This window comes from Rhipicephalus sanguineus, chromosome 10 (genome assembly GCF_013339695.2).
Source record: "Rhipicephalus sanguineus isolate Rsan-2018 chromosome 10, BIME_Rsan_1.4, whole genome shotgun sequence".
NCBI lineage: Eukaryota > Metazoa > Arthropoda > Arachnida > Ixodida > Ixodidae > Rhipicephalus > Rhipicephalus sanguineus.
The window spans coordinates 17,644,708-17,671,838 of record NC_051185.1 but is presented as its reverse complement, the minus strand read 5'-3'; the positions used below and the strand labels follow the sequence as shown (position 1 = coordinate 17,671,838).

Genomic DNA, 27,131 nt, shown 5'->3' with positions numbered 1-27,131 from the left:
GTGCGGGCCTGCGTTGTTTTTTTGCAAAATGGCGGCGGCCTGTAGTGATCGTCTGCTATATTATTTTTAGTCTCTTGTCAAGTCATCCTTTCGGCGGAAATTGGCCGCCACTGGTCACAAATTCAGCCCGGTAAGAACACGTTGCGAGTCTCGGCTAATGTCACGAAACGATATCTCGCTTTACCTTCATCCCCCGACCATCCATCTTTTTTTTTTGCCAACGCTTATGACAGTTGCAGTTCTTGGATAGAAAGCGCGCATGAGTCATTCCCTGTCACACTACTTTTTGCCCGTCTTCAAAGCGCGTTCCCGGGAAAGGGTTTGTACCAGAAATGCGCTGCTGTGGCCGATTACGCAACTGTTTTTTCTCACGCCTTGCTGGTGTAAGGAATTACTTCCATTTACGTACAACTGGTCCATCGCGGGCGGTGCTTACTACGTACTGCGTCACTTTGCAAGACCACCATTGTAACGGCAGAAGCGATGTTTTCTTTCTCTCGGAGAACCGCGTCCGCCCGTTTCCGCGCGAACCTGAGCCGCTGTCCGCAATGTGAGAGCACGAACATGCCAGCAATGCCGCGAGCGTCTCGGCCGCGCGCGTGGGCCCGGCAGTATGCGGGCGCGCGCGATACCGTCGGGAGTGATCGCCGCTTGCATGGTGACGATTGCCGTCACGCCGTTCCGCGTAACCGTGTTTCGAGTCGTTCTACAAACCCTCAAAAACGATTTCTTAAGCGTCATCGAGACTGCGTGCGCACCGAGAGACCGACTTTGGGTGGTTCCTCCTGTCTGTCGCGTCGTACACTTGTTGCTCGGGGGTGTTTATGTCGCCCCATAGACTAGAACGTGGGACTTACTCTTACTTCATATCTGTGTCGTTTTTGATGGAGATGGAGTGAACTTTAGTCACGTTTTAGCCATGCTTCATTGCGTCCCGTTGTCACTACAGTGACCACTACAGGGCTAAATCAGGAGTTTGCCGAAAGCGCATTTTGATAAAGCGCGAAGTCGTAGTCGGCAATCGTAAAAGCGGCATATTTTTTTTAACATGTGTAATGGTGGACGTGAGATTTCACTGAAACTTGAAACTGATGTATGTACCGGTCGTGAAACCAATGAGTCGTATGTGATGTGTAGTACTTTTAAGCTGACTCAGAAAGCGGTGCTGTGTGCATCAGGTCATGCAGAATTACCCGGTTTAGGCCGGAAGTTTTTATTTGTTTACTTATTTACTACCGAATACCTTCGTCGTTTCTTTGTCCGCCGTGCTCGTTTTGCGCTAAAGCTTTAGTATTATCGAATACCTCACAGGCCCAGGGAGCTATTGCTTAAGGCGGTGTATACAGAAACGCCATTGCAAGAACTCACAACTTCCACAAGTAATCTCCAACTAGAAAAAAATAAAACGAGAAGGGTATGACAGGCAAATATACATAATAAAGCAGTTTCACCTAATAGCAAGTAAAACAATTACATGCTAGTAACGTTAACAAGCGCACAATTATCGGTGAATAAGTGCAGCATTTCTTTTGGAGGAACATGAACATGCATTAGTTTCTAGTTTAGCGAACATTACGTATTGTTCCACGAAGCATAGATGGCACCATAAGCAACAATCAATATGAGTCGGGAAACAAGTGTCACTTTGTGGAATCGTACGCAGTAACTATGAAAAATCAAAAAGGGGCAACACCAGATGCTGTGCGTGAGGTCACGTGCTGTCATCAGGAAATGCATGCCCTAAGAACACCGAACTTTGAGTGTGCTACCAGCAAACACATAACATTAAAGAAGAGGTTGAATTGCAAGGACCAGTAAGTTGCACAGTTTGGGCAAGCATGACACAGATGACTGAAACGCTGATCTCTTTCTGTAACAAAGTGCGGTCTCGCTAGGTAAGCCCTTTGTGCATTTGCAAGCTTCTCTAAATGCTGCACTTGTTTACAATGGCACAACCATAGGTGTGCAGACGAGGGGTGTGGGGGGGGGGGGGCTACACATGTTCTTTTGACGATAATGGTTACCGAGGACTCCGGGTGGTGCATTGAAATAACTGTTTACTTCTCCACTTTACTCCCGGAAAGCTGGGGAGACTTGGCCCCCCCCCCCTAATGAAGAACCCTACACATGCCTACGGGCACAACTGGCTACCATGCTTAACTGCAATGCCGCGAAACTATCTTTTCTAAAACATTAGCACACTGATTCCCTGCTTTAAAGATGGATAAGCCATAGAGCTTCCTACAATACTTATTAGAGGGAACCCTGGCACTGGTGTCACGCATGGCGCAGCTGCAATGCATGGCGCTTCAGCCAGCATGGGAATGATGGGTAGTACACGGATTTGTCTAAACTTCGTTCTTTCGGCTCCGTTTGGCTCGGCGTCGCCGGCATCCACTTTGTCGCAGGACGAAGTTCAGCAAACGTTCAGCAGTTCCACTTCACCACTTTTACCTTTTTTAGGCTCACCAATTCAAATCTGGTCACGAAGTTCACAACAATCCATTCTTTTATCCGAAAGAAAACCAAAACACAGCAATAAACAAAGCCACAAGTGCGTTCGAAGCCCACAAGTACGAAGACTAGGCAAATCCGTGTACTACCCATCATTCCCATGGTGGCTGAACGATCGCAGCGCCAGAGTCCCCTCTAGTTAATTTTAGGAAACTCTATGAATAAGCGACTCGTGCATACTCAAGCTCGTGAGCTAGCTTTAGCATGATACCTGTACGTGTTAATTTTCAGGTTGCCCCATCTTGCCTTACTTTTAAGTGTCTTGCAATGTGCAAAGGCAAAAACGCAATCGTGCAGATGTCGCGTGCAATAATCCACAATGGTCTGATTAGGTTGTGCAGCATATACAGAAGGCATACATTGAAAGTTCACCTCACTTTTAGAATGAAGAGGAAAGTAACTGATCTTACGCTAGTGCTGAAGAGACAAGGCAACGTTTCTGGCAGTTAACTGTTTGCATAGACTTCAGCATGTTTGACGAAGATGATTGTGGTTTGCGTCCTTGTGGCGAGATCGGAGCAGCTGCCAAAAACCTTATTTTTCGGAAGCCACAAGTGAAATTGAAATTGTGTACCTAGACCGCAGTTTCTTTATTGAGCATAGCACATGGTAGATTCAATCCAGTGGCTTGGTGACCGTGGCACTTAGCAACAAAGCACAAGATTATAACTTCGATTACAGTCAGAACCTATGCATTTTGAGCACAAAAGTACCTATGTACCGTGCTTTGAGTGCACATCCAAAGAACCTCGTGTTGTTGTTGAGTGCTCATCCAAAGAACCTTGCGACGCTCTCAAATTTTAAGCATAGTCAGCTAATCAATCTTACCAGGCATGACGACACGACTTGAAGCTTAACAGTGCTAAATGTTCCTGTCAGTGGTTCAGGGGACACTAAATAGGAAAACAATTTTTCTCTTGTTAGTAAATTACTTTTTCACAATTCCAAAATCACCACGCTTGCCACGAGAAGGCGCTTAGTAAGCGAGAAAAGGCGCGAAAAGATTTTTACATCATAGTTTTTTTACAGTGTCTGCTAGGCGCTATGTAGCTCCTCATTGGTAAATATGAGGTACGTTGTCCTCTAAGAGGGATCATAGACTTAACAAACTAAGTGTCAGGAAATTTCGTTGAGCCAGTGTCGCCAAAATATGAAAAATACGTTTTGAACTCCATGACACACCACCCGCGGTGATTTTGGTGCGAAATTTAAAAATGTAACATTGACCTTGATTTTCTCGTTTATTAATAAACCTGTGATGGTGAGATTAACGACATTAGAGTTCTCAGAGCAAAGCTTTTAAATCTAAACCATTTCATTGCTTTAGTGTCCCTTTAAACAAAAACAAAAACGGTACGCACAGAGAACTGTACGAAATCTCTCCAAAATACTGCTTGGTCATCCATGAAAACTTTGTTGCTGTTTCAGAATAAATTCAACTGAAGTTCAAATTGTTTCTTTATTATTATAAAGTTATAATGAACTTGCATATGACACAATAGCTTAGTTTTATCAGGTATTTCTTTAATACCTTCAATTTCTTTAATCTGTAGCCTAGGGCGATGAAATTTTAGCTGTTTACATAGTTTTTATACTGATATTAAATATGTAATCAGTTGTATAGTAAGTTACATAGTTTTCATTTTGTACTATGACAATGTGTAAAATATAGCTCTTTTTGTGCACACTTTTTCTGTCACTAAACTTTTATGGTTAAGAGCCATTAATGGCTTATATTACTCCACATTAACTGTAGAATGCAAATAAATAAGTAGAAAGTGTGTATAAGACATATTAATGAACAAGATAAATTATAATATGAGAAGTCTTAAAATGCTCAGCCAATACTAATTGCTTACCCTAAGTTCGTAATAATTATATAAGTGATATCAGGTTTTGAAGGAGATAATTGCACTCTTCACATGTTAAGGAATCTGTGGCAAAAATTTCGTTCCGATCTGGCCATCAGAAGTACCAAAAACGTGATGTACAAACTCAAGAAGTTGCCCAAAATTGCATCTTGAGAAAAATGCATTTTAAAGGTAAAAGCGAAAGCTAATCTATGTGGCAAAAATATGCTTTTTAAAATTATTTCTTCCATCATGAGAGCTTGTGAATCACGGTTATTTTGAACATGTGGCTTTGGTGAACTCATGTGAGAGAGAGAGAGAGAGAATTTTATTTGAAGGCAGAGAGGTCGGCCTGAGCTAGTGCGCTCTAGCCTGCTACTCTGCACAGGGGAAAAGGGAAAGGGGAAAAAAGGAGTGATGAGGGGTGATGATGGGGAGAGGAAAGAGATATGCGTATATACAATAATACAATAACCACGTGACGTAGTGGTTTCGCTATAGTCTTGTGTCCAGTTCTGTGCTCCTAAGAAAATCTATCACAGCCTTGATAGCACTTGGTGACTTTGTCTGGTCGCACATAGCTGACAAAATACCCGTCTCACTTAGTGTTGCCACACCGATTCCTGACAACGTTAAAGCAAGTGCATTACGTTGTGACACGTAAAGTGGGCAGTCACAAAATATATGTGCTGTTGTTTCATGTACTTGGCATCGTTCACAGTTCGGGCTGTTCGCATGGCGGATGAGGTGTGCATAGCGGCGAGTGAATGCAACTCCCAGACGAATCCGGTGCAGCAAACTGGCGTTGCCTCGGTTCATTCTAGCCGGGAGGCGAAAAGTCATTTCCGGATCTATTTCCCGCAGACGCCTGTATCGATGGTCTGGCTGAGACCAATAAGTGGTTATGCACTCTCGCATGAGCAATCTCAATAAAGAGTTCACGTCACCTCGCGTGTACGGTACTTTCACGTCGGTGGGGGCGTTAGAGACAGCGGTTCTTGCTTCAGCATCAGCAAGCTCGTTGCCTGCCAATCCACAGTGTCCAGGAATCCATTGCAGTGTAACTGAATGACCAATCTTCTGTGTAAGGTCGAATGCGTGAATGATTTCTAAAGCTAGTGCATAATATTGTCCCCTTCTTGAGCAAGAGTCAATAGCTTGTAATGCGGATTTTGTGTCTGAGAGTATCGTCCATTTACGTGGTGATTGTCCGCACACGAATTGGATAGCTTCCCGTATCGCAACAAGTTCTGCAGCTGTTGAAGACGACCTGTGATCTAATTTGTACTTCCGGGAGGTACCCAGATGAGGAATAACAAAGGCTGCAGTCGAAGCGCACGGAGTCACAGATCCATCGGTGTATATGTGCAGAGTGTCGTCGTAACGTTGAGTCAAATATGCCAAGGTCAGTTGTTTGAGCGCAGCACACGGAACGCGACGCTTCTTCGTAATCCCGGGTATTTGAAGGGACACCAGTGGCCTGTTCAGCGTCCATGGTGGCACTGTGGGGATGATGACTGGTGTAAAGTCAGAAGGGATGACATGCCTGTGTGTATCGAGGCATCGTGAGTAGGTGCAGCCTGGTCGATCTCTCTGGAGCGAAGACAAGGGATGGTTTGCGTGGCGAGTCAGCAGTCGAAGGTGGACTCGAAGGGGTTCACAAGACAAGTAAACCTCTATAGGGCATGTACGTGATTCCTCTATGGTGCCAGAGGTTGTTGTACACCTTGGTAGCCCTAGGCACGTTCGCAGCGCTCGCGCTTGAAGGCTCTCCAAAGTACGGATGCATGTTGCACGCATACTGGAGAGCACAGGTGCACTGTACCGTAGATAGCCAACGAACAATGCCTGGTACAACTGCAGGAGACTCTTCTCAGAGGGGCCCCATCTTAGTCCTGCTACAATTCGAAGAACGTCTACAAAACTAACAAGTTTGGTTCGCAGCGCAGTGACATGCTTCGTCCAAGATAGGCTGCGATCAATGACGACACCTAGGTATCGGTAGTGCGTCACAGCAGGAATCACTGCTCCGTCAGCGAAGATCGGGTACCGCGTCATTGATTTCTTTGTAAATACCAATGCAGCACACTTCGTTGTTGAGAGTTGCAGGCCTTGACGGCGCAAGTACTTTGACGTAACTGATGTGGCGTGTTGAAGTCTTGCTCGCAGTTGCGGACGCGTCGCTCCAGATGCCCATATGCATATATCGTCAGCGTAGGCGCTGACTTTGACAACGTTAGGGAGCTCAGCTGCAAGACCAATGAGGGTGATGTTGAAAAGCCAGGTGGTCTTTTCCAGGGGACTCTAGACAATGAGCGCTTTTTAGTTTTTAATAGCCACCTCGCGCTCTTTAAAAGTTATTTCAACCTATTTCCAGTTTAAATACAATCGTGATCTTTTTTGACATGGAAGTAGAGAAAGTAAACTTGACAAAACAAGTAAAAACAAAAAATACGTTATTTTGAAAAAACTTGCATTTTTCGAGTAGCATCTCCCCTTAAACTCTAATAGGAGTGAGACAATTTTATGATTGAACATGTCATATATCTAACAACTTGCGACATTCATGTTCATTGTGCTGAGGTTTGACAGCATTGAAATCGGGAAAAAAGTGTGAGCTAATGAATTTTCACTGACACCTGTGGTAGCTTCGAGGCTGTGGTGTTTCTCTGCTAAGTACAAGGTTGCGGGTTTGGTTCCCGTCCCCAGTGGCCACATTTCGATGGGGTCTAAATGCAAAAATGCCTGCGTGCTTATGTCAAGGCGCACATACAAAAACCCCAGGTGGACGAAAAATATCCGGACTCCCCCTACTGCCGCACACCTCGTGATCACATCTCAGCTTTGAAGTTTATTACGACGTAAAAATGCAGTTGACATAACACGTAAATGTTACAGAAGGAGGCCACAAAGTGAAAACAGTCATGGGGACTTCCTGTAGATATTATGCAGGTTAAATACAGGGCAGGTGGATTGAAGAGCAAGCTGGTGAAAAATGCGTAAACGTAATGGAGCTTACAAACGAGTAAAATGAAAGAACAATAATATTACTGTAAGTACATTTTAAAAGTGCAGTTACAGCAGCAGTACAGAAAGCATAATTTTGTAATACATAATAATACTAATGAACATGGATTCTTGATTAGCAAAGTAGCGACATTTGACATGATAATATTGGATATTGGCAATTTCTACTGGAAGACGTAGCACATTTTAAACAATACACGAAATGGGTCAATAAACGTAAATACTAGAAAATTGCTGCACGTGGAGGAATGAAAATAGGATAGGCGATACTATCCAAGTTAGCTTACAAGTAGGAATAAATGTTTCTTTAATTGGGCTTTAAATGTTTTGTTAGTGTTTGGCAAGTTTTTACAAACACAGGTAATGAGTTCCAAAGGTCAATACCAGAAAACAACGCTGTCTGTTTTACGTGGTTCGAATGAACATTCGGCAAGAGTAAGCTATGTTGCAAGGAGAATCTAGTCGTATTAGCATGCGTCAGGTGAGAAGATGGGATACTTTGTAACTTGATGTCATACTGAGGCACGAAGAATGAGCATGCCTAGTTTCAGTGATAACTTACATTACCTAAAACCATATGATTTAATATTTTTAAAATTTTAAATGTATTTCAGATGGAACAAACGGGAGGTCAGCATCCCTAGAAAGTTGCAAAGCAAGCAAAGCCATGCTGCTCTCGGCGAGCGCAGCTGGCAACGGCACAGAGCCGCCGTTTGCCGAGGCGCCCGCGAACATCACGAGCGAGGAAGCGCCCGTGCTTGAAGCATCACCAGGCTGGGACTCAACGAGCCTTGCCTATGTGTTCGTTCCACTTAGCCTCGTGATCTGCTTAGGCCTTGCCACAGCTCTGGTAAGCTAGTCATTCATTCAATCAATCAGTCAATCAATCAATATATGTGTTTGCTGTATTTCCTGGAAACTACTTGGTGTTCTTTCTACTGGTCTTCTTTGCAAAACACATTATAGTCTGTTACAACCTAAGAAAAAAATGTAAGCTCCGCCGACAGAACCGTGGCGTCCCACCCTTCACTTGTTGAAGACAGTCGTGCTAGCTAGTTTCCACTTGAACCGTAAGTACTTTTTCTTGACTAATGTAAGTATTACGCATGTTGAGAGTTAAAAGTTAGATGTTACTATCTAAAACGTTACGTTTGGTTGAGCAGCCATGTCAGAATCCCTGACGAAATTTACCAGGACGTTCAAGTTTTCGACCTAACACCAGCAACACAAACGTGTGGCTGTGTGTGAAAGTCAACCATCTGAAACACCCGAGAAGTGCTTGACCTCACGAAAATGAGTAAGCGCTATTGGGTGGAGCATTTATGGAAGTTCTGTGTGGGTTATACAGCGATGGCTGTGGTTGGAGCTGACATTTTTTTCGTAGGTTGTAAGAAACTGTAGTGTACAGTTCTCGCTGAATGCAACACATAAATTTGGGGCTAAGTAATGTATGTATATTCATTTCAGCTGCCTTCAGTTCGTGTCATATTGGTGTAATATTACCTTGTTCACTTACATCAGAGCCCACATCACATTTAGTGGTTCGACCCTAGTGACATGACATGGTTGTCTCTAGCAATTGCGCATACCAGTCGTGGCGCATAAAGTTTCGATGTTGTGTTTCATTCTGTGGGCACTGTACATTAAATGATTATGGCAAGTCGATTCTGCGGAGGTCCGCAAGGTAAATAAGGTTCATGAAAGGAAAAAAAATTACACCATCTCCCACTCAAGCGAACCATGAGGGGATGCGAAGCAGCATTGGGGGTGCACACCAAGTTTCCGTTAGTGTGTGAGGTTTGTATTTAGTGTTTGTGTTATCATTACGTCGTGTTTGTGCATTGCTTTCCGTTAGCGCCGAGTGAAAGAGTCGCCGACGTTGACGTTACAACTCATCTGAACAGGAGCGAAGCGGGAATGACGGAAGCCGACCGAGCGCTTAAATACACATGAAATGGGGGAGAGAGAGGAGAGAGTGGGTTACAGGCTGTATTTGGCTGCGGCGCTGCTGCCTCACGTGGGAGGAGAGGCTGCGCCGCGGCTGCATCACGTGGGAGGAGAGGAGAGAAGGTGACCGAACACCTGCGTAAAGGAGGAGAGTGGGAGAGAGAGTAGGCGCATGCGCAGTGGATGGCGGATGCCACCATCGACGACGGACACAGCCCCAAGCAAAAGCTGCTTCGCATCTAAAAACTCACAGGTTCCCTGATGCACTTCAGACGACTCCAAGGCGAAAGCGATCTTCTTCCTCTTTTTCTTCTAAGTTGATGTATTGAACCTCCTGCGCCCCCCTCCAAAAGCTTTCTGCAACTAACGTGGCTTTGCTATGCCTCCAGGATTGGGGGCATTGTAAGGTTTCTGCATCTCGCCTAATTTTGCACTGCCTCTGGGATCAGCCTACCTTTGACTACGCAATGATATCGTGTGGTGACGTGATGACGTCACAAGTGTTGGCGATCTGTGACGTCGTCATGTAACGACGATTTTTTGCATCACTTGTGTTGACGCTACAGACGTAGGATGTCGACGCGGGACGCCAGTCAATTTTCGCATTTGATGAGGCATCTAAGGCCTTCGCCTTTAAAAAATTGTAAGCTACTCGTTCGTAGCAGGAAGCTACAAATTTTTTGGAAAGAAAGCTTTGCAATTGACGATAAGCTTGGCCTAGCCCCGATCGCGTTGCATGCTTGCACAGAATGTTTTCCTTATTTGGTGTCAGTGCACTTCAAGCTGTTGATTAATTCACCCTCGTACATCTACCTGCTAGGCACCTGGTTGGCTGAGGTCACAGAGCAACTGCCCTAGAAAGGGGTTGATTGGTCCCAGGTTTGAATCCAAACCAGAAGGAATTTTTCGTGAAGTAGGAAGCTCTCTTTCTGTGAAAACTGAATGGATCTTTTTGCCTGCTTTGTGCTATGAACGGGTGGGTGACAATTTTTTCTATTCATTGGATGATTATGTGCAGATATTTTTTATTTATTGTTGCGTGGTTGTGACAGTGAAGAACCAAGAAGTGTTTTCCGTGCATGTAATGCGATATTGTGTTTTGTTGCTGTAAGATATGTTGCTGCCCTTAAAGTGACGTATTTTTTAAAAACTATGCTTTTTTTTATTTTTCACGTTTTGAGAATCCACAGGCGTTCAGAATTTTGGTGCAGAAAGAATTGCATCTCTATCAGGCTTTGTTCAAAAGTTACGGTCTTTTTCATAACTATCCTCTAACTGAAAATAACGTTTGTAAAACCTCATTCTTCTTTTTCTCGGAACCTAATTTTCAGGTGTTTTTTATTGTGAAAAAGCTGGTAACTTTTGAACAAGTGAATATCTTTCAGTAAACTTTCCATGCTTCTTTCTGAGACATTAAGCTGTGCAACTAGGATAATTGATAACCATGGATAATATTTGATCTTATGGGATTTAAATTGAGTGCAGCCACCTCAAGAGACACATTTTTTTAGTTTTGGGACTGTAAGATACTTAATATTGATGATAGCACAAAGATGCTAGTTCGTTGCACAGCCTATATATGGACCTACATTGCTGCCAAGCCATATTATTTTGTGTGCTAGGATCACTAGTTATGACTGCTGGCATGATGGGCATATTTTGGGGTAAAATTGGTAATTAAATCTCACTTAGGTTCAGTTTTTTTTCTACATGACACATTTGAAAGGTGTTATAAAACAGCCCTTCTAATGGCAGACAAAAAACAATCTACTTCGGGTCAAAATATAAAAGAGATTTCTAAAAAAAGGTGCCGGCATACCTTAAAGTTGGGAGAAAAGAAAATGAAATCAAGAGTTTGATGGCTCTTTGACCAGAAAGGAAAATAATGACAGTGACGTACGTACGCAGCTGTTAACGTTATTTTAATGTTACCCTTTTATTTTTACAGGTGGTGTTCCTGGTTAGAAAAAGCAGGTACGTGGGCCATTCTCATTACCTGCGCAGCTGTAATGCTCCTACATCTATGACATGTCGCTGTGACAGGCGTCACGCAAGCATTGTGTAGAATATTTTTTTTTACATAGCATATTGCAATCTGAAGTTGGCCTACGCGACACATGGGACTGTTTAAAGAGAAAGATATATGCTGTTTCGAGCCTGTGCGCATGGAACTCGGCTATGTTGTAGGCCTAATAAGGGGGAAAGCTGAAACAGTTCCAGACTGAATGTTACTTTTACAAAATGTTCCTCTTAACCCTTTCAAATTTTAAGTAATGTTTACGAATTTGGGATCATTTTACAATTTTATGTAAGTTGTGTTGTCTTACACAAAAAATAAGTTCTGTTCACGAAAAACCTACGCTCGACAATGTTCCTTCACGACTCTCGTGACAGTGAAGGGAAGTAACAGGTGTGCTCGTTTTGAGCAAATTTTTGTGACAGTGGCAAGGTCACTAAAAAATCGCGGCAATATAAAAACGAGTTGTTGCTTGTAAGCCTGAACAACGCAAGGTTTGCGTGCTGCATCTGCAGCCTTATTACCATAGCCCTCAAACGCACCGTCGCGTTACGTTACATCGTGAGCCGTCACGGCACCAGCACCCGTCATGAGACAGCACGTTCTCGCTAATGTTAGTCAACACCTTTCACGTCAATGACGCCCTATTTCTGAGGAATAAAGCAGTGATCAAGACAGTTGTTATACAGTTGAAACCCGCAATAACGAAATCGGCGGGGAAAGCACAAAATTTCGCTCTTGCGGGAATTTTGTTGGCGCGAGAATGCGACAGAAAAGACATGGAATTTACAAAAAACACATTTTATTTCCAAAAGTCAGTAAGTTTGCTTTGGCGGGCCTTACCATGCAGCAATTTCATGCCTCTCGATCGGGAATCACGTTTGCCACGGCACAAAGTTCGCCCCATGCACTGGTCAGTGACGGCGGCACTGCGCTGTCACCAGTACCGTCATCAAGTGCGCCTACAGGCGAACCTTCTTCCGGCTCCGCTGGATCAGCGCAGAATCGTGGACAGCAAGCTGCACGCAACGCCGAATTCTTCGGCGATGTCCATTTTTTCCTGCCCTTTTCCACCTCACTGATGATTGCAGCCTTATCTTCCAGCGTGATGAACTTCAGCTTTTTCGTTGGAGGCAGCGAAATTGGATGAAGCAATCGCAACACACAGTTCACGTTGCACCAAGCGGCCAAGCGAACGCTCCACAAATGGCTCCACACACGCGACCATGTGCGCGCAAAGCCGACAAAACCAAGCACAGAGCCATGTCAACGAACGAAACTCAATGAGAAATGTGGGTTTGGCTACGTAGCCCGCGATAACGATCAGGTGTTTCGGCAGGCCATTATCGTCACCATTGTCGCCAGCTTTTTTTTTTTGTAAACAATGATGGCGGCTGCTTCTCAAGTGTGCTGTGGCGATAGTTTTGCACAATTTAAGTGTAGCATGAATGCACTTCAACAGTTTTCGAATGTAGTTAACGTTGCGAGAGTAGATTATTTGCACACTCGTGTTTCAAAAATTTCGTTAATGAGGGACTGCGGTATGAATCTCTTTCATAGTCGCGAGTTACGAAATGCATTGACTCCTATGGGCGTTCACCGGTGCTCCCAAAATATTTCGTTGCGCTGAGAATTTCGTTCTCTCGGGATTTCGTTATCGCGGGTTTCGACTGTAGCATGAACACACGACAAGGAAAAGTACACGAAGACGAGTGCTAACTTCCAACTAGGTTTATTGTGCAGAACACGAAAATATTTAGGTGACGCAAACCATTTGACAAAAGATGAGCAACGCAAAGATGAGCAGTGATCAAACGCTTCTTGACAGACACCGATGCCGCGACGTGACGGAGCGTTAGACTGCTGTGTGAACTTGACGCCCCTCCACTGTCACGGCATCCACCATGTGACCGTTTTCTGGCTAGTTTCCCCTAAATGGTGTCAGTCAGTGCCCTTCACATCACCGGCATCCTATTTTGAGGAAGAAACACTTTACTGTTGTGACAGACGTCGATGCCTTGACAGAGAGTTCGACAACTGTGCGATTCCGGTCTAAAAGCTATTTGCTCGCTTCTCATGCAGGCTGGACAGATTGCGGCACCACCTGATGCCCTTTTACAGCTTCGACCCTCAAGACGAGGGCGAGGACTGGGAGGCTGAGCTTCTCGAGGAGGGCCTCACTCACAGGCCTAACCCTGCCAACAAGGTGTGTGTCAAAAGGACGGAACACTAGAACGTTGATACTGAAATTCACAGTGCAAAACTACCGGACAAAACAGAGACGCATGGACAACTGCTGAACTATCAACAGATTGTTGGTTTAAAGCAAAAATCTGTCTATGTTTACAAAGGTGCAGATGACGAAAAATAATGACGAAAATGGTAGAAAGAATGCTTGACGAAACTAAACATGACAAGAAGAGGTTAGAGACGACTGGCAAAATCTGTTGATGGTTCGGTACTTGTACGTGTGTCTCTTTTTTATTCTGTAAATCCCAGTAAGGTGGGTGTACTTGCCAGTAGCATTAGTTGTTTAGCTGTGATGTAATTACCATTGTCACTGTTGTTATGATAGGCCCTCCACCAGATTCAGGTGCTGTGGACAAACGTGGAATCGGGATTTGGATGAGGAGTTGAAAAGTAGCGCGAAGTGCTGGCGTGCGGAATGAAAGGAGTGTACGGTTTAGTTTTGTAGTGCTTCTATTCTATCCTTTAAACCGAAGATAATAGTTGTAGTTAGGCTCGTGTTTGCCAAACATGATGGCCTAGTGGGTGCGGTGTCGCACTGCGATAACCGAGGACGCAGGTTCGATTCCCACTCACGGCAGCAACTGTACTTCAATGGAGATGAAATGCAGCCATTGCCTGTGTACTTTGATTTAGGTGCAGTACTCGATTCATATGCGAAAATTTAGGACTAAATAACGCACATACTTTGTTTGCAGCGTCTGCAGTTTGTGTCATATCTGGGTAAATTTTACTCAGGCACTTACATCAGAGCCAACATCACCTTTAGAGGCCAGATTAGCAGCGACATGACGCGGTTATCACGAGCAATCGCTCATAGCAGTCGTTACGCTAAAAAAATGATGTCGCCTTTCAATCCTCGAGTACTGTACATGTTATGGAGTCCCAGCCAGTCAGAATCACTAGGGAGTGCCGCATAATATCAGGGTTTCGGCTTGTAAAAGCCGAACGTATAAAGACTTGTGTTAGCACACTTCCTTGTTAACGAGAAAAGTACTAGGTGTATAGTTAAGCTTTACAATGTAGAAGGACGGTGAGTCAGGTGAGTTGGTTTAGGTTTTTAGGTTTATATTTGAACACATATTAAGGTGCCCCAACACAGAAAAAAAAGATGCTGCTCTGTCTGCCTTTCTTTACCATGTGCATGTCCATGTCCATGTGCACCTCAAGATACTATGTTCAATAGCGACCAATTTGCAAAAGGGACCTGGAAAGAGGTTCTGAAAGTCAGATGACAGAAACAGTCACATTAGTACTGTTCCTCTTTTTCACTGTCCATATAGTACCATACTATACAGTACTGTATAGGTACTTACATAGCAAGCTGCCCTTTGCTTAAAGGGGTACTGACACAAAAATTTTTTAGTGTCATCGTTTGCATTAAATGAAAGGCCAAACGCTCAAGAGCCTAGAAAATGTGCTGGTAAGCATGAGTGCACCCGGAAAAATTAATTACAACATGTCTTTACAAGATAGTTTCTGGTTGTTACTGTGCCTTGATGTCACGACACAGTGCGAGCTTATCGTCACATGGTCGTACAAGACATTACGACGTTTTCACGGCCGCTCCGTATCTCCATGGGTGAGAGAGAGAGAGAGAAATGTTTTAATGAAAAGCTGGAGATGTTTGCCTGGCTATTCGCCTGACATGCTACTCCAGGTGCTCCAGGGTGATGATTATGATATATACACTGATAACCACACATACATACATAGACTACACTGTTTACAAAGTTTCGGTCAGGCTTGTGGCCCGCAAGAAAGTCAGCAGCGCTTTCGTTGCGCGTAACGCACAGGTGCTGTTTTGCCATGGGCCCAGAATGTGCTGCAGTTCTAAGCACGAGTCCTGTTGAAGGTGCAAAGCCGCCTTCAGAGAAAGTCTTTCTGTTGCGTATCGCCTGCATTCGCAGAGAACGTGTTTTAGGTCTTCTAGGACGTTACATTGAACGCACAACGGTGAGTCCGACAGCTTGATTTTGTTCTTGAAGTAATGAGTGTAGGCGACGTTAAGTCTGATGCGGTGCAAGCATGTTTCCTCTTGTCTGTTGAGGTCTCGCGGCATATCGAAGGCACACGATGGATCAATTTTGTAAAGAGGCCCATACTGGTGACTGGCATCTGTCCAGAGGGATCGCTGGAAGCGCCATGCATGTGCCGATACAAGTGTCGCCGCGTCTTTTCTCGAGAAAGGTATTTCAACCATCTCTCTCGAAGCGTCATGTCCAGCTTTGGCAGCGTCATCAGCCTGGACGTTGCCTTGTATTCCGCAGTGGGCAGGTATCCACTGTAGAACAATGCGGTGATTCAATTCGCAGGCTTTATTGCATAGGCGTTTTATGTCCATTACGAGCTGCTCCTGCGTGCTTGGGGACTTCAGAGACTGCAGCGCCGATCTTGAGTCGGTGAAGATGACCCAAGACTCGGCTGTCTGGTCTACGATGAAATTAAAAGCAGCCCGTAGTGCGGCCAGTTCGGTGGCTGTAGATGAAGTACGGTGACTGAGAGTGGCACAAATGGTGACATTGGCAGACGGAATCCATACCCCAATGGCAGATGACGTAGGCGTGACAGAGCCGTCAGTGTAAATATGACGGTGAGCCTTGTAGCTGTTTTCCATGTGCTGCAGAGTGAAATATGTTAGTGCTGGTCCGGGTGTGCGCCTCTTGTTACTGAACCCAGGCACGAAAGTGACTATTGACCACGAAGGAATTTTCCACGATGGCTCCGCAGGCATTGACGCGCTTTGATAATGCAGCGGGAGTAAGCTCCATGGGTGACGCACTAACAGCCATCTTGTATGTTTTTGGTACCTGATGTCATCTCAATTAGCTATACTGGTGCGTGAAGTCACCAGAATCGACACTTAGTCTGATGTCACGCTACTGTTAGTATCAGTAGGTGCATCATGCAAAAATTGATTTCAATGTCAAAATAAAATACAGTACACCCTCAGTAAATGGAAATCCCTTAAATGGAACAATTGTCTCTAATATTATTGGTTTCATACTTGTATTCTGCACCCCTGTACATCTCTCAGTAAATAGAACTCCTGTTAAACAGAACATATTTTTCTGGTCCCTTCAGGCTCCATTTAACGAGCGTCTGCTACGTCTTATCAGCCTTTCCCGAGCTTCACACTTGCCGAGTGCCGTCTCTGTATACAGGATATTCGTATGGCGGGGTAAAGTCAGCTCTGAAAGTTGGTGTCATTACTCCTGTAAAGTTTGCTTCAATGGTGCGATCTTGTACGCATTCCAAATAAGCACGGAGGCGTGACGTTACATCCAGCCGCACGCGATTGGTCAATGCAGGGCCGTGACATCTGTCGCGGTTCACATTGGCCATTTGCGTGCGGCTGGATGTAACGCCACGCCCCCGTGCTTATCTGGAATGCGTACAAGATCGCACCACAAGTGTTTATACTTGACTCGAGAAACTTCTTTTTCCTTCGTGCCTAATGGAGTGATTCATTCTTCGTAATTCCCCACTCTGCCTTTTTGCCCCCACAGAACCCGGAGTTCCACGAGCCGCCAAAGCTGGCATTCCGGTCGGTCCTGTAAAAAAAAATGTTTGCTTTTTTTTATTATTATTATCCGAAGGTCCCAAACAAAACAGTTGTGTAGGAACCTGTAAAAGAAGGAAGAAACCAGCAAAGCTTGTACATTAACGCCCCGTCGTCCGTGTGTGCCTATCGCCATTGTCGTCGTGCGTTCATGATCCATTCCCACTACTACTATTTATATTAATAGCCAAGATGTTACTGAGCTCTTGTTGTAAGCTTAGCTTTACAATCTAGTCTCTCTTTTTTTGTTGACGCTGTAGATCTCGACAACTCCATTTTTGATTGTTACTAGTTTGTTTTGCCGTCGAGTGATGGTAGAGCAGTCGCATCTCCAGTGTAACAATCACCGATACTGTAACGAATTACCAGCTATATATAGATCTGATACTTGCTTGCAACAAACGTGTGCTTATAACAAATGTCGATACTATGATTTTTTGTGTTGGGCGACGCATGCTACAAGGTTCGACCGTGTAGCCACCGTAGCCAACGCTCTTTGCGAACAAAAGATCTGATGCAAGCTCTGAATACTCATGCGTAGTGGATTAAACATCATTGTGAACTCTTCTCATTTAACATAGTGCATAGCAGGTTGTGAACAAAAGATTTAAGAGTCTGGTGCTTGTGTAACGTGGGGGGGAGGGGGGGGCAGGGAGGGGAGGGGGGAGGGGGGTCAGTCGATCTGGTCACAGTCGCTGTGAATAAAAGCAGATTATGAACGAGATCGGTGTTTTCCCCCTGTGGTTCGATTTCTTGCCTGCTGCCGCTGCGCAAAAGTGGTTGCGTACGTACTGGTGCTAAGAAGTTACCCTATTTTCTCGCGTATAACCCACACAAAGAATACAGGATATTTGGAGCTAAACTCAAGACGAAAAACTCAAATTTATGTGTGCAAGGTGGTCTCGTGGCAGTTAAGAGCTATGCAAAAAGGCTGGGTTCACGCAAATATGCAGGAATTATTCTTAGAAAACTTTTTAGGGTTCTTTGTAGAGGGTGCGGGTTATACGCAAGAATATACAAGATATGACCTGTGTGTCGGGATGTTCCTGTAATGTCACAGCCGCTTTGCATAGGTCTGCAGAATGAGCCAATACTTGCTCGCCAGTATATTTGCAGCCTAGTACTCATTCATATTCATTCGACACTCACTCACATTGCTATTCGCACTCATTCGTACTTACAAACACTCATCAACGTTCACTCACATTAGAATGGTTAGAAACGTCGTGTTTGACCACCCAATCGCGATTCTTGCCTTTGTAGCCTATGCTTATGACAACACCCCACAGGTGATCACCGTCTCCTTACCATTCGTTATGACTGGAACCTCCAGGCATGTTGGAAAGGATGCCAGCACAACGCCTCCGAATGCTGGTCCATATCGGGAATAGCTTGCTTACAGAAGGGCGCCGACAACTTGCGATAATTTGAAAGCGAACGACCAAACTTGTCAACAGAATAGACACTACAATGGCTTAATTAGTACATTGTTCCGCGCTGACTTCGTTGTTTTGGCTTTGCCTGATCTTCCTGGTCATATCTACTGGCCAAACACCACGAGCCCTACTGCTAAGAATGTTAAGTGTGTCTTTTGTAAAATGTGTTGTTGAGCCTCTCATGCGGTCGTGACAAACTTCGCTGTTACAGTCATTACACTACTCACATCGGACATATCCAGACTTTACTACAATTCTGTTGTCATGTAATTACCTTTAGTCACCAGGATGGCTTCAGTACTTCGTTTGGTACTACGTGAAGGATGGCGGGAGTAAAAGATGCCCTAAAACTAAGCTTGACTAGCTCCCGCTACGTAAAAATAAACGAGTCAGAAGCAGTGGCATACAAATGACACAACAAAAGCATAATATACAGAAGTATGGTAATGTGAATCCAAATAATTACATATTATGTAGAGCTGTGCGAATAGCAAAATTTTGGGTGCGAAGCGAATTCGAATAATAAAGATTGAGTGCGAATCGAATCGAATAATTTCGAATAATTTTCGAATATTTCTTAAACATTTTTCGAATAATTCGAAGTGAAATTACAGAAAAAGTTACAGAGAATCCCTAAGTATGTTCTTGTGAGATTGCAACATGAAAGTGTTTCTTTTCGCTAGGTTGATGAAACGCTGGTGGGGTCATATTTCATAGTTGTCTTTCTTATCAAGAGTGAGGCAATGTAGAGGCCGAATTGCATTTATGTACATGATTTGGTGCAACCAAAGTGTTGCCGACAACACTTTACACGTGATAGGCAAAGATGCCATTTCCTCAGCCTCTCCTCCTCTTTCAACTTCTGTGGAAGCCCGATTGATGTGGCAGAGAAGGGTGTGCCCCCTTCAAGTCCGGAGTTCCAAATCTGCCTCGTAGACGTCGATATATAAGAACATCTCAAATTTTGGATGCTAAAAAGCTTCGGCGTCCGATTTTTCGGACTTCCTGCCCAAATTTCAGGTCCAAAACAGCATTAATTGAGCCCCCAACTCTACCACATCTTTCATCTCCATATTGGAACCAGCGTTTTCTTGAGTTAATACATTTGCGACCGTAGCGGAGCTTGAAAGGCAGCTTTGCGGCAATACGGGGGTGTGATGAGGTGAAGCATATTGAATATCTAGGGACCATTTCCAACCGGACTTTGTCTCTTGGCTAAGTTCGACCGTAAAGGAGCTTGAAAGGCAGCTTTGCCGCAATACGAGAGTGTAATGAGGTGAAGCATATTAAAAATCTGAAGGGGTCACTTTCAATCGGACGTTGACTGCATTTGTCTTTGGGAAGTTCGAATAGTTCGAATAGTAAAATTTCAGTGCGAATCGAATCGAATAGCAAACATTATTCGAAAATTATTCGAAATTTCGAATATTGGCACACCCCTAATATTATGTAATAGTATGGAGAGCTGGGCGAGTTGGTTTGAGGACATTCTTGGAAACATTTCGGCGCGCGCATAAAAGACGAAAACGAAAGGCGAGAAGACAAACGGGCGCAAACTCACAACTAAGTTTATTGAAGGGAGTACACGAAATATATAACCCAGGGTATAATTACATAATCTAAACGTAAACAGGATACAACAGTTATTATGAAGAAAAAAAACATAAGAAGGTAGAAGAGACTATGTATATATGTGTTACAAAAATAAATAATAGGTCAAACAGATACAAAAGGGTAAATTACATGCTTGATAATTACTGCCACTGCCTTCAGCAGGATGATAATAAAGAGTGTACGCTTGGTCAGGACTGTTTTGCAGCTCAATAAAGCACCCAATAAAGACTTCCATTCACACTCGACGGCAGCCACTCACACTTGTATATGTGTCCACTTCCGTTCACCAGCCCTCACACAAGACATTTTTGTGTCCGCATACTTGTTGATGGTCACTGACATAGACATTTGCGTCCACTCGAAACCACTGTCGCAGACTTTCGTTTGTATTCATGTTGACTGGCTCTCGAGGCGTGTTCACAACAAAAGCACAGTGGCCAAGCGGGCAGATGGATGCAGCGAAGTGGCAGTGGCGGCAACCTTAACCGTAATGACGAAAATCTGGAAGACCATGCATCTGGGCCGGTTGCACCTGCACCGATTTTTTCCAGCTTTTTCCAGCCAGTCGGAACATAACGAGAAGAGCTGGCTCGAAATCTTGCCCAGAGTTTCAACGATTTGGTGAATTTTCCGCTGCGCTATTGATCAACACATTAAAGAACTACCCCATGCTGTATGACAAGTTGTGCAGGATGCAGACTATCTCAATCTTGTTCTTCCGAGCTGATCATACTGCACAAGTAGCTAGCAGGCAGGAGCAAGCGATAGATATGGAAGGTGGCGGGACGTCAAGATGTGCGAGGAGCACATTGAACTGCCAGTGCAGGAAAACAGTATAAGCTCGTTAATTCAGATTTCACGGGACTGAAAGAAATGTCCGAATTGACCGAATTATCAAAAGTATCAAGAAAACAATAAACAAATGTCTGTTAAATCAAGACAAATTCATTTTCTTGATGGATACGTAAATCCTGTACTTATTTTGCAGTAAGAGCAGTGTAAAAGCCGCTATTTTTGTCATCCTGCGACTTCGTTCTCAATGCGACCATGGCGCCAGACTGCCGTGCTCAATTAGCCCGAAACGTGCTCCGCACCCTTCCTTAATTACGTATCACCACATGCACGTGACAATAGGTTCTTTTAGGGATACAAGTTAATGGAGAGCACCTTAGTAACCTGCGATTCACTGATGACATTGCATTGATGAGTAACTCGGGAGACTAATTGCAGCTTATGATTACTGTTACTGAACTGGACAAGGAAAGCCTGAAAATTAATATGCAAAAACCAAAGTAATGTGCGACAGTCTCAGAAGAGAACAGTGCTTTGCGAAAGGTAGCGAGTTTGATTGGCGGAACGTGGGAGAGGCCTTTGCCCTGCAGTGGGCGTAGTCAGGCTGATGATGAATCGTACCAATACTCATGAATAAACAGCGCATGTAAATTTAAGAAACAAAATGTATGGTGCCCCCCCCCCCCCCCCAGACAGCTCAGCATGAAGTGAAAGACTGCACTTCACGACACCAACAAGGAAAGTAAGACGCACAATCCACTTGTCCTTCACAAATTGAAACAATGAAACACCAACTGGCCCAATGTATTTCACTTCAGCTCAGCCCCTTCCCTTCCTTAGTACACCTTTCCACACAACACCAGTGTGGTGCAGTGAAAGTGACAAAAGGTGTTCCACACACTAGACAAAGCCAGAAAATTTCAGAATTGCAATCCTGTTTCGTTCATGCTGGGGCTATAAGGGCAAAGCTGTTTTAACGAAGTGGTCTTTGCAAGTCGATCCATAGAACTATCATTAAACAGGTATGCACCACAGAAATTGGGTAAATCGGACTACTCGCCACTAGCCCACTAAAAATGAAGGCAACAGTTAGCCCACCAAGCTCTGCGCCGTCGCAGAGCTGAAGACCCTGAGTACGTACAAGAGAATACTAGGGAACGAGAAAGGCAACAGCGCGGCTGCGAGGAGACCCCAAAGCGATGGAAGGCCTACACCAATGATGTGCTCGTAGATTCAAGAGATGTGCAAATGCTTGGTTTCAGCACGAGGCCGCGTCTCTGGAGTTTCAATATCAGTGTGGCGTCTATGGTTTAAGCCAAACCTCTCTGCGCTGAGAATCGCCATAGAAAACATTAGCATCACTTAGCTAAAGCCCAACAACCTAGAACCTGCATCACCTAGCTAAGGCCTAGAAACTAGGGGTGTGCGAATAGTGAAATTTCATCTCGAATCGAATAGTGCCAAATATTGGCCAAAAATATCGAATACCAAAATGGTAATGTTGCAATTCATCGTTATGAGGGCTCAGGGCCCCAAAATCTTGAAGTGCCAGTTTACAGCAGCATTTTAACTGCGCGCCGGAACGATAAGACGTTTCTGAACGTGTGGTGCGGCAGTGACACAGCGTAAATTTTTCCATGTGAAGCCAATCAGCGAGGATTTCGCGGGTCAAAGTTGGGATGTAATACGGTGCTTGTGGCATACACAACTGAACCACGTAAGAAGTCCGTGCTTTTGTTTCAAAAGCGAAGTTGTGAATGCATTGGCAGTTTTCTAAGAGTTTTTTTACCTGCAGAAATGACATCATCTATAAAATAAACATGCACTCCCCTCTGAACCAGGATATCGCTTTAGATATTCATCCTGTCGAATTATTCAAAACATTGAATACTAGCTATTCTCTACTAGAAACCAAGAAGCAACCAGATTAGTCTTCGGAATCATCCAGCTTCGCTGCTTTCAAGCCTTTGCACAGCTTAGTGCAAGCCCATGCCACACAGTTGGTAGGCATGGGAAGTTTTTCCGGGCTTCATGGACAGCTGCAGCTTTCGGAGCAGAGTGTACTACCAAAATGAAAAGAGCCAAGCCACGACGTACATGAAAAGACGTGTGCTTTTTATTTCAACTGAAATTTATGACGAAAATAAAAACAATGGGAATATGCAACGAGGGGGGTGGGTGGGCGGCACATGCCTTTCTCTCGGATATGAATGGGCGAGCGTGTCTGTGCAGCACAGGGTAGACACAAAATGGCAGGGGGGAAAGAAATCTACATAATGTTAAAAAAATGTGAGAACAGGGGGGAAAACCCTGAAAAAAAATGAGATGACGAGTCCTCGTACGATGCGACTTGCTTGTCGTAGTACCCCCGCTGCCCTTAATGAGTGACCTGCAATAAAAAAAAAAGAAGCGTCAGGCAAGCTTGTTCGCATGCGGCACATTAGACTAGAGGTGTAGATGTTACTAGTGTATACATGACCACCAATGCAGTAGCTTTTGAACGATTAACGAAACTTCTTACAGCAGTCACTAAATTTGATTGGGTGTAAATGTCACAGAAGCATTCGGAATGTTCATCTAGATAGAATAAATGTGCAAGCGCCATAGCAAGATAGCAGTAACATTTAGACTGCAAGATGCGACACGGCATGCTGGGTTCTTTTACCGGACTACAAGCTCAACTAACAGAAACAAGGATTTTTTTTTTGAAGACCACATAACTTGACGGTGAGACGACATAACCTAACTTTTGCCCAGACTTGCCATGGGTGTTGTACGCCGGCACCGCACAGCTTAATAGCAATTTGTTAAAGGTGCATCTAGAACTTCCCTGGCATGCTGCCTAACTGGGAATTATGGAAGTGAATCAGATAGAATAACAGAGAGCTGAGCTAGTTGGTAAGTATTCATTGTAAAAAGACAGGGCGTGCAAACACGGACACAAGAAGGCGTTTGTGGTGTCCTGACTTCCTTCTTGTGTCCGTGTTTGCACGCCCTGTCTTTTTACAATGAATCGGATAACTTCAAATAGGTAACCACGCAACAATGTATGTACAGACAAGGAACCTAAAAGAACAGTTGGAACAAGGACATTAGAAACGCCTGTAACACCAGCACCTGTGTTATCCGCTACAAAAACAAAACAGCATGTCTGCTCAGCTTCAAAGAACCCTTATCAGATAGCATGGAGCAACAAACCCTAGTTATTGGCACACCTTTGGCAAGCAGTAAGCAAACGTAGTAGGAACATCATACCGCACAGGTGAAGCAGTGCACTATGTATATATACATGCACCTGTGCATTCCGAACAGTCACAGTCAAATACATTCTCATCAAAGAATATACATTGCTCACAATAAAAAACTGGACAAGACTGGTAGCTTATTTAGTGTCATTAAAGAAGGACGGCCTCCTATAGTAGCAGTGACAACCGCCTCACGTGACAGTATGCCGTGCACTGCACAACACTGCCAACTAAAAGGGTTATTCACTCACCTACGAAATCATGACGGATGAATGTCCTTTAGTCGGATCCCTCGCCGGCATCGTCACTTCCGGTGTCCTTGTCGGCCTCGGCTGCCGCCGACTTCCGGGGCCGTCCGCGTCCGGTGCCCTTCTTGGCGCCTGCAGCCGCCTTGGTGGCAGTCTGCAACGAACGAGAAGCGTAGTCCGTCAAAACAACTGCACTTTCCATCACACAGTCGGTACCGGCGTCACACTGATTCACTGCTGATCGCGATCGAAAGTAACCGTGCGACACCGGTGTCACTAACCACTGCCGACTGGAGCCAAATCAAGATTATCAATTTCTCGATCGCGATCGGTTGCTTACTGAGCAAGACAGAGTGCTGCCGCCAATCGAGTTCGAGAAATTCGATTCCCTCATCAGGACTTGATCGCGTGGTCACTTGACAACCTGTAATTCAATATTTTTCATACAAGCACCGCACGGCGATTGCTTAGATCGCGCCCGATCAAATGATTCAGGTGGTTTCGTTACAATTGTGACGGGCGCAGAGCAGACTGCGCGATCACAATGGATAACGAACAAGAGAACCCCGTTTAATCGTTGAAAAACTAAGCAGACGTGCTAGCGTAATTAGGTTACTAATTAATGAAAATTCATGAACGTAAGCGACCGCAAACGGAAAGCCGCGTTAAAGAAAACCACTCAACGATGTTATTTCGAAGAGTGCGGTAGCAACCCGTTGTCAGGTTTATTGCAAACATGTCAAAACAATGAAAAAAATTTAAAAGCAGCAAATACCGCAGCACAGATGTGCGTAAGCCGCATTCAAAATCGCGCAGATAAATTTCGATATTCAACTGATGCCGCCACTCATCGAATGACGTGAGCGCAAACTCTCAATTTGAAAGAAAAAAATGTTGCAAGTCAGGTAGCAAATTAAAACAACGTGGTCATACCTTCTTTCCCTTTTTGCTGCTACCCTTAGGGCGGCCACGGCCACGCTTTGCCTTCGGAGCATCGGCGGACGCGTCCTGCACACAAAAGACAAAAACACGTTAAACTCGTGAGGTAGCTGCGTTAAAACATTCATGAAGACAACGCAACCCAGCCGCGCTTTGTGGCTTGAATGCGCTCGTCGGCAACTGTGCAGTGAGCGGGGATAATCAGAAATTCGAACACACAGAAACGCGCAAACCACTAAAAGCACGCACCTACAGAAGGAGGGGAGCTCGCTGTTAGGCCTAACTCAATTGATCTTCGCGCCAAGAAAATCGGCGCCATGTTTGACACGCCACCTAGCATCGAGGTTCGGCCGCAACATCACGGCCAAGTCGCGTTTATGCAAGGCACACAAAAAACGCGCAAATGCTCTCAGATAGCGCACCTACGTCGCTAAACCGCGATCGATGTATTTATCAACGCGCCGGGCGCGGATCCACACAAAGCAAAACAAAACAATGCCGTTAGCTGCGGGATATTGCTTTAATTTAACGTTCGACTGGTCGGGAGAGTTGAGGAGGTTAGCGTAACTACTAGGGAGGTTCGATTAACGAGATTTAAGTTCGCGGCTAATTAGATGTACAAGAAAACAAGGTGGCGCGCGCTACGGAGTCAAAAACGCTACAAAAACTGCAGGAAGTAGGCCCAACCAATCAGCGTCGCGTGTATCGATTTCATTTTTGCCGCCAAAGTGGAAAAAATGAACATGTCAAGCTGAGGCAATAAAAACGGGCGCAGCACAAACAAGCCGCCCCCCTTGACAGCTCAAGTCACCGCGCCCTCGACCAAACACAGGTACGGCTATCGTGTTACGCGAGCGTCAAAAACAAAAATAAAGTCGTGCCTCCTTCGGTCTTTTTTCACCCGTCTCGGCCTTCTTGGGGCGTCCACGCTTCTTCTCAACAGCGGTATCGTTGTCAGCCATCGTACTGTTGTGTCGAAAGCTTCACTCTGGAAACAAAGGAAAGCATAAAATTAGCCCAGCACAGTAGACACAAGAGGCGAACACGGCGAGGCGCGTACAAAATCGCAGCGAGTCCGGTAAAAAAAAACAGGAAACTCGAAAATCGCGATGAAATATTTCGAACCACCGGGGTCCATCGCGGCCTCCCCGCGCGAAGTCTTCGGGGGCCCCCCACAGCTTGGACCATTTTTCGCAAATCGCACGATTTTTTCCCACAAACGGCCGCCGGCACTAAATTAGTTCAGGGCCCGGACGAATTTTTCGACCCAAAAACGCGACCAAACTCCAATCGGAAACCGGAGAAATAAATTTTCCCTCGGACGCGGTCCCATGGCGGCTGCCGGCCTCTATTTACGCCGCAGTAGTATTAGGCCTAGGGAGGGAAAAGCCGGCCGGCTCTGCAAACGCCAAAGTGGCCGCGCGCGAATCGAATAAAATTATTCCAAGCGGCGTATCGCGCCAGAAATTAAGCCTGGCGAATACTCGTACGTAGCAGAGGAGACTGAGAATGCGATCCCTACAGGAGCGAGGGAGACGCCGAGGTCGTTGATAAAGGAAACGCGTAACTAGCGAGCGAGACCAGCGCAACACGGGAATGCGTACTCACAGCTCCGAAGGACAGGATGAACTGGGATGTGTGCCTGTGCGCGGGTCGGGTCGGGCACTAGTAAAGGGGGGGGTAAAGCGGGGGG

The 27,131-nt window shown here is 45.0% G+C and overlaps 2 protein-coding genes across 2 annotated transcripts; one reads left to right on the top strand and one right to left on the bottom strand.

Annotated features, from left to right (window-relative positions):
- Positions 1-13: 13 nt before the first annotated feature.
- LOC119407151 (small integral membrane protein 29) lies at positions 14-17,804 on the top strand. Its single transcript, XM_037674017.2, has 5 exons — positions 14-130; positions 8,006-8,241; positions 11,287-11,312; positions 13,438-13,561; positions 17,112-17,804. Exons 2-5 carry the CDS (start codon positions 8,059-8,061, stop codon positions 17,160-17,162), a joined length of 384 nt encoding a protein of 127 aa, XP_037529945.1. The 5' UTR covers positions 14-130; positions 8,006-8,058; the 3' UTR covers positions 17,163-17,804.
- A 5,296-nt stretch (positions 17,805-23,100) lies between these two features.
- On the bottom strand, positions 23,101-27,131 carry LOC119407150 (uncharacterized). Its single transcript, XM_037674016.2, has 5 exons — positions 27,047-27,131; positions 26,320-26,426; positions 25,433-25,507; positions 24,503-24,653; positions 23,101-23,395 (listed from the first exon to the last, which is right to left on the bottom strand). Exons 2-4 carry the CDS (start codon positions 26,398-26,400, stop codon positions 24,531-24,533), a joined length of 279 nt encoding a protein of 92 aa, XP_037529944.1. The 5' UTR covers positions 26,401-26,426; positions 27,047-27,131; the 3' UTR covers positions 23,101-23,395; positions 24,503-24,530.

Bases quoted from the DNA above. Each gene is read 5' to 3' on its own strand.
- LOC119407150 (XM_037674016.2), bottom strand. From the start codon at position 26,400: ATGGCTGACAACGATACCGCTGTTGAGAAGAAGCGTGGACGCCCCAAG. The intron at 25,508-26,319 runs GCACGACTTTAT...TTTTGTGTGCAG, and splicing joins GTGAAAAAAGACCGAAGGAG to GACGCGTCCGCCGATGCTCC. The intron at 24,654-25,432 runs GTATGACCACGT...CGTTCGTTGCAG, and splicing joins GCAGCAAAAAGGGAAAGAAG to ACTGCCACCAAGGCGGCTGC.
- LOC119407151 (XM_037674017.2), top strand. From the start codon at position 8,059: ATGCTGCTCTCGGCGAGCGCAGCTGGCAACGGCACAGAGCCGCCGTTT. The intron at 11,313-13,437 runs GTACGTGGGCCA...CTTCTCATGCAG, and splicing joins TTCCTGGTTAGAAAAAGCAG to GCTGGACAGATTGCGGCACC. The intron at 13,562-17,111 runs GTGTGTGTCAAA...TTGCCCCCACAG, and splicing joins GGCCTAACCCTGCCAACAAG to AACCCGGAGTTCCACGAGCC.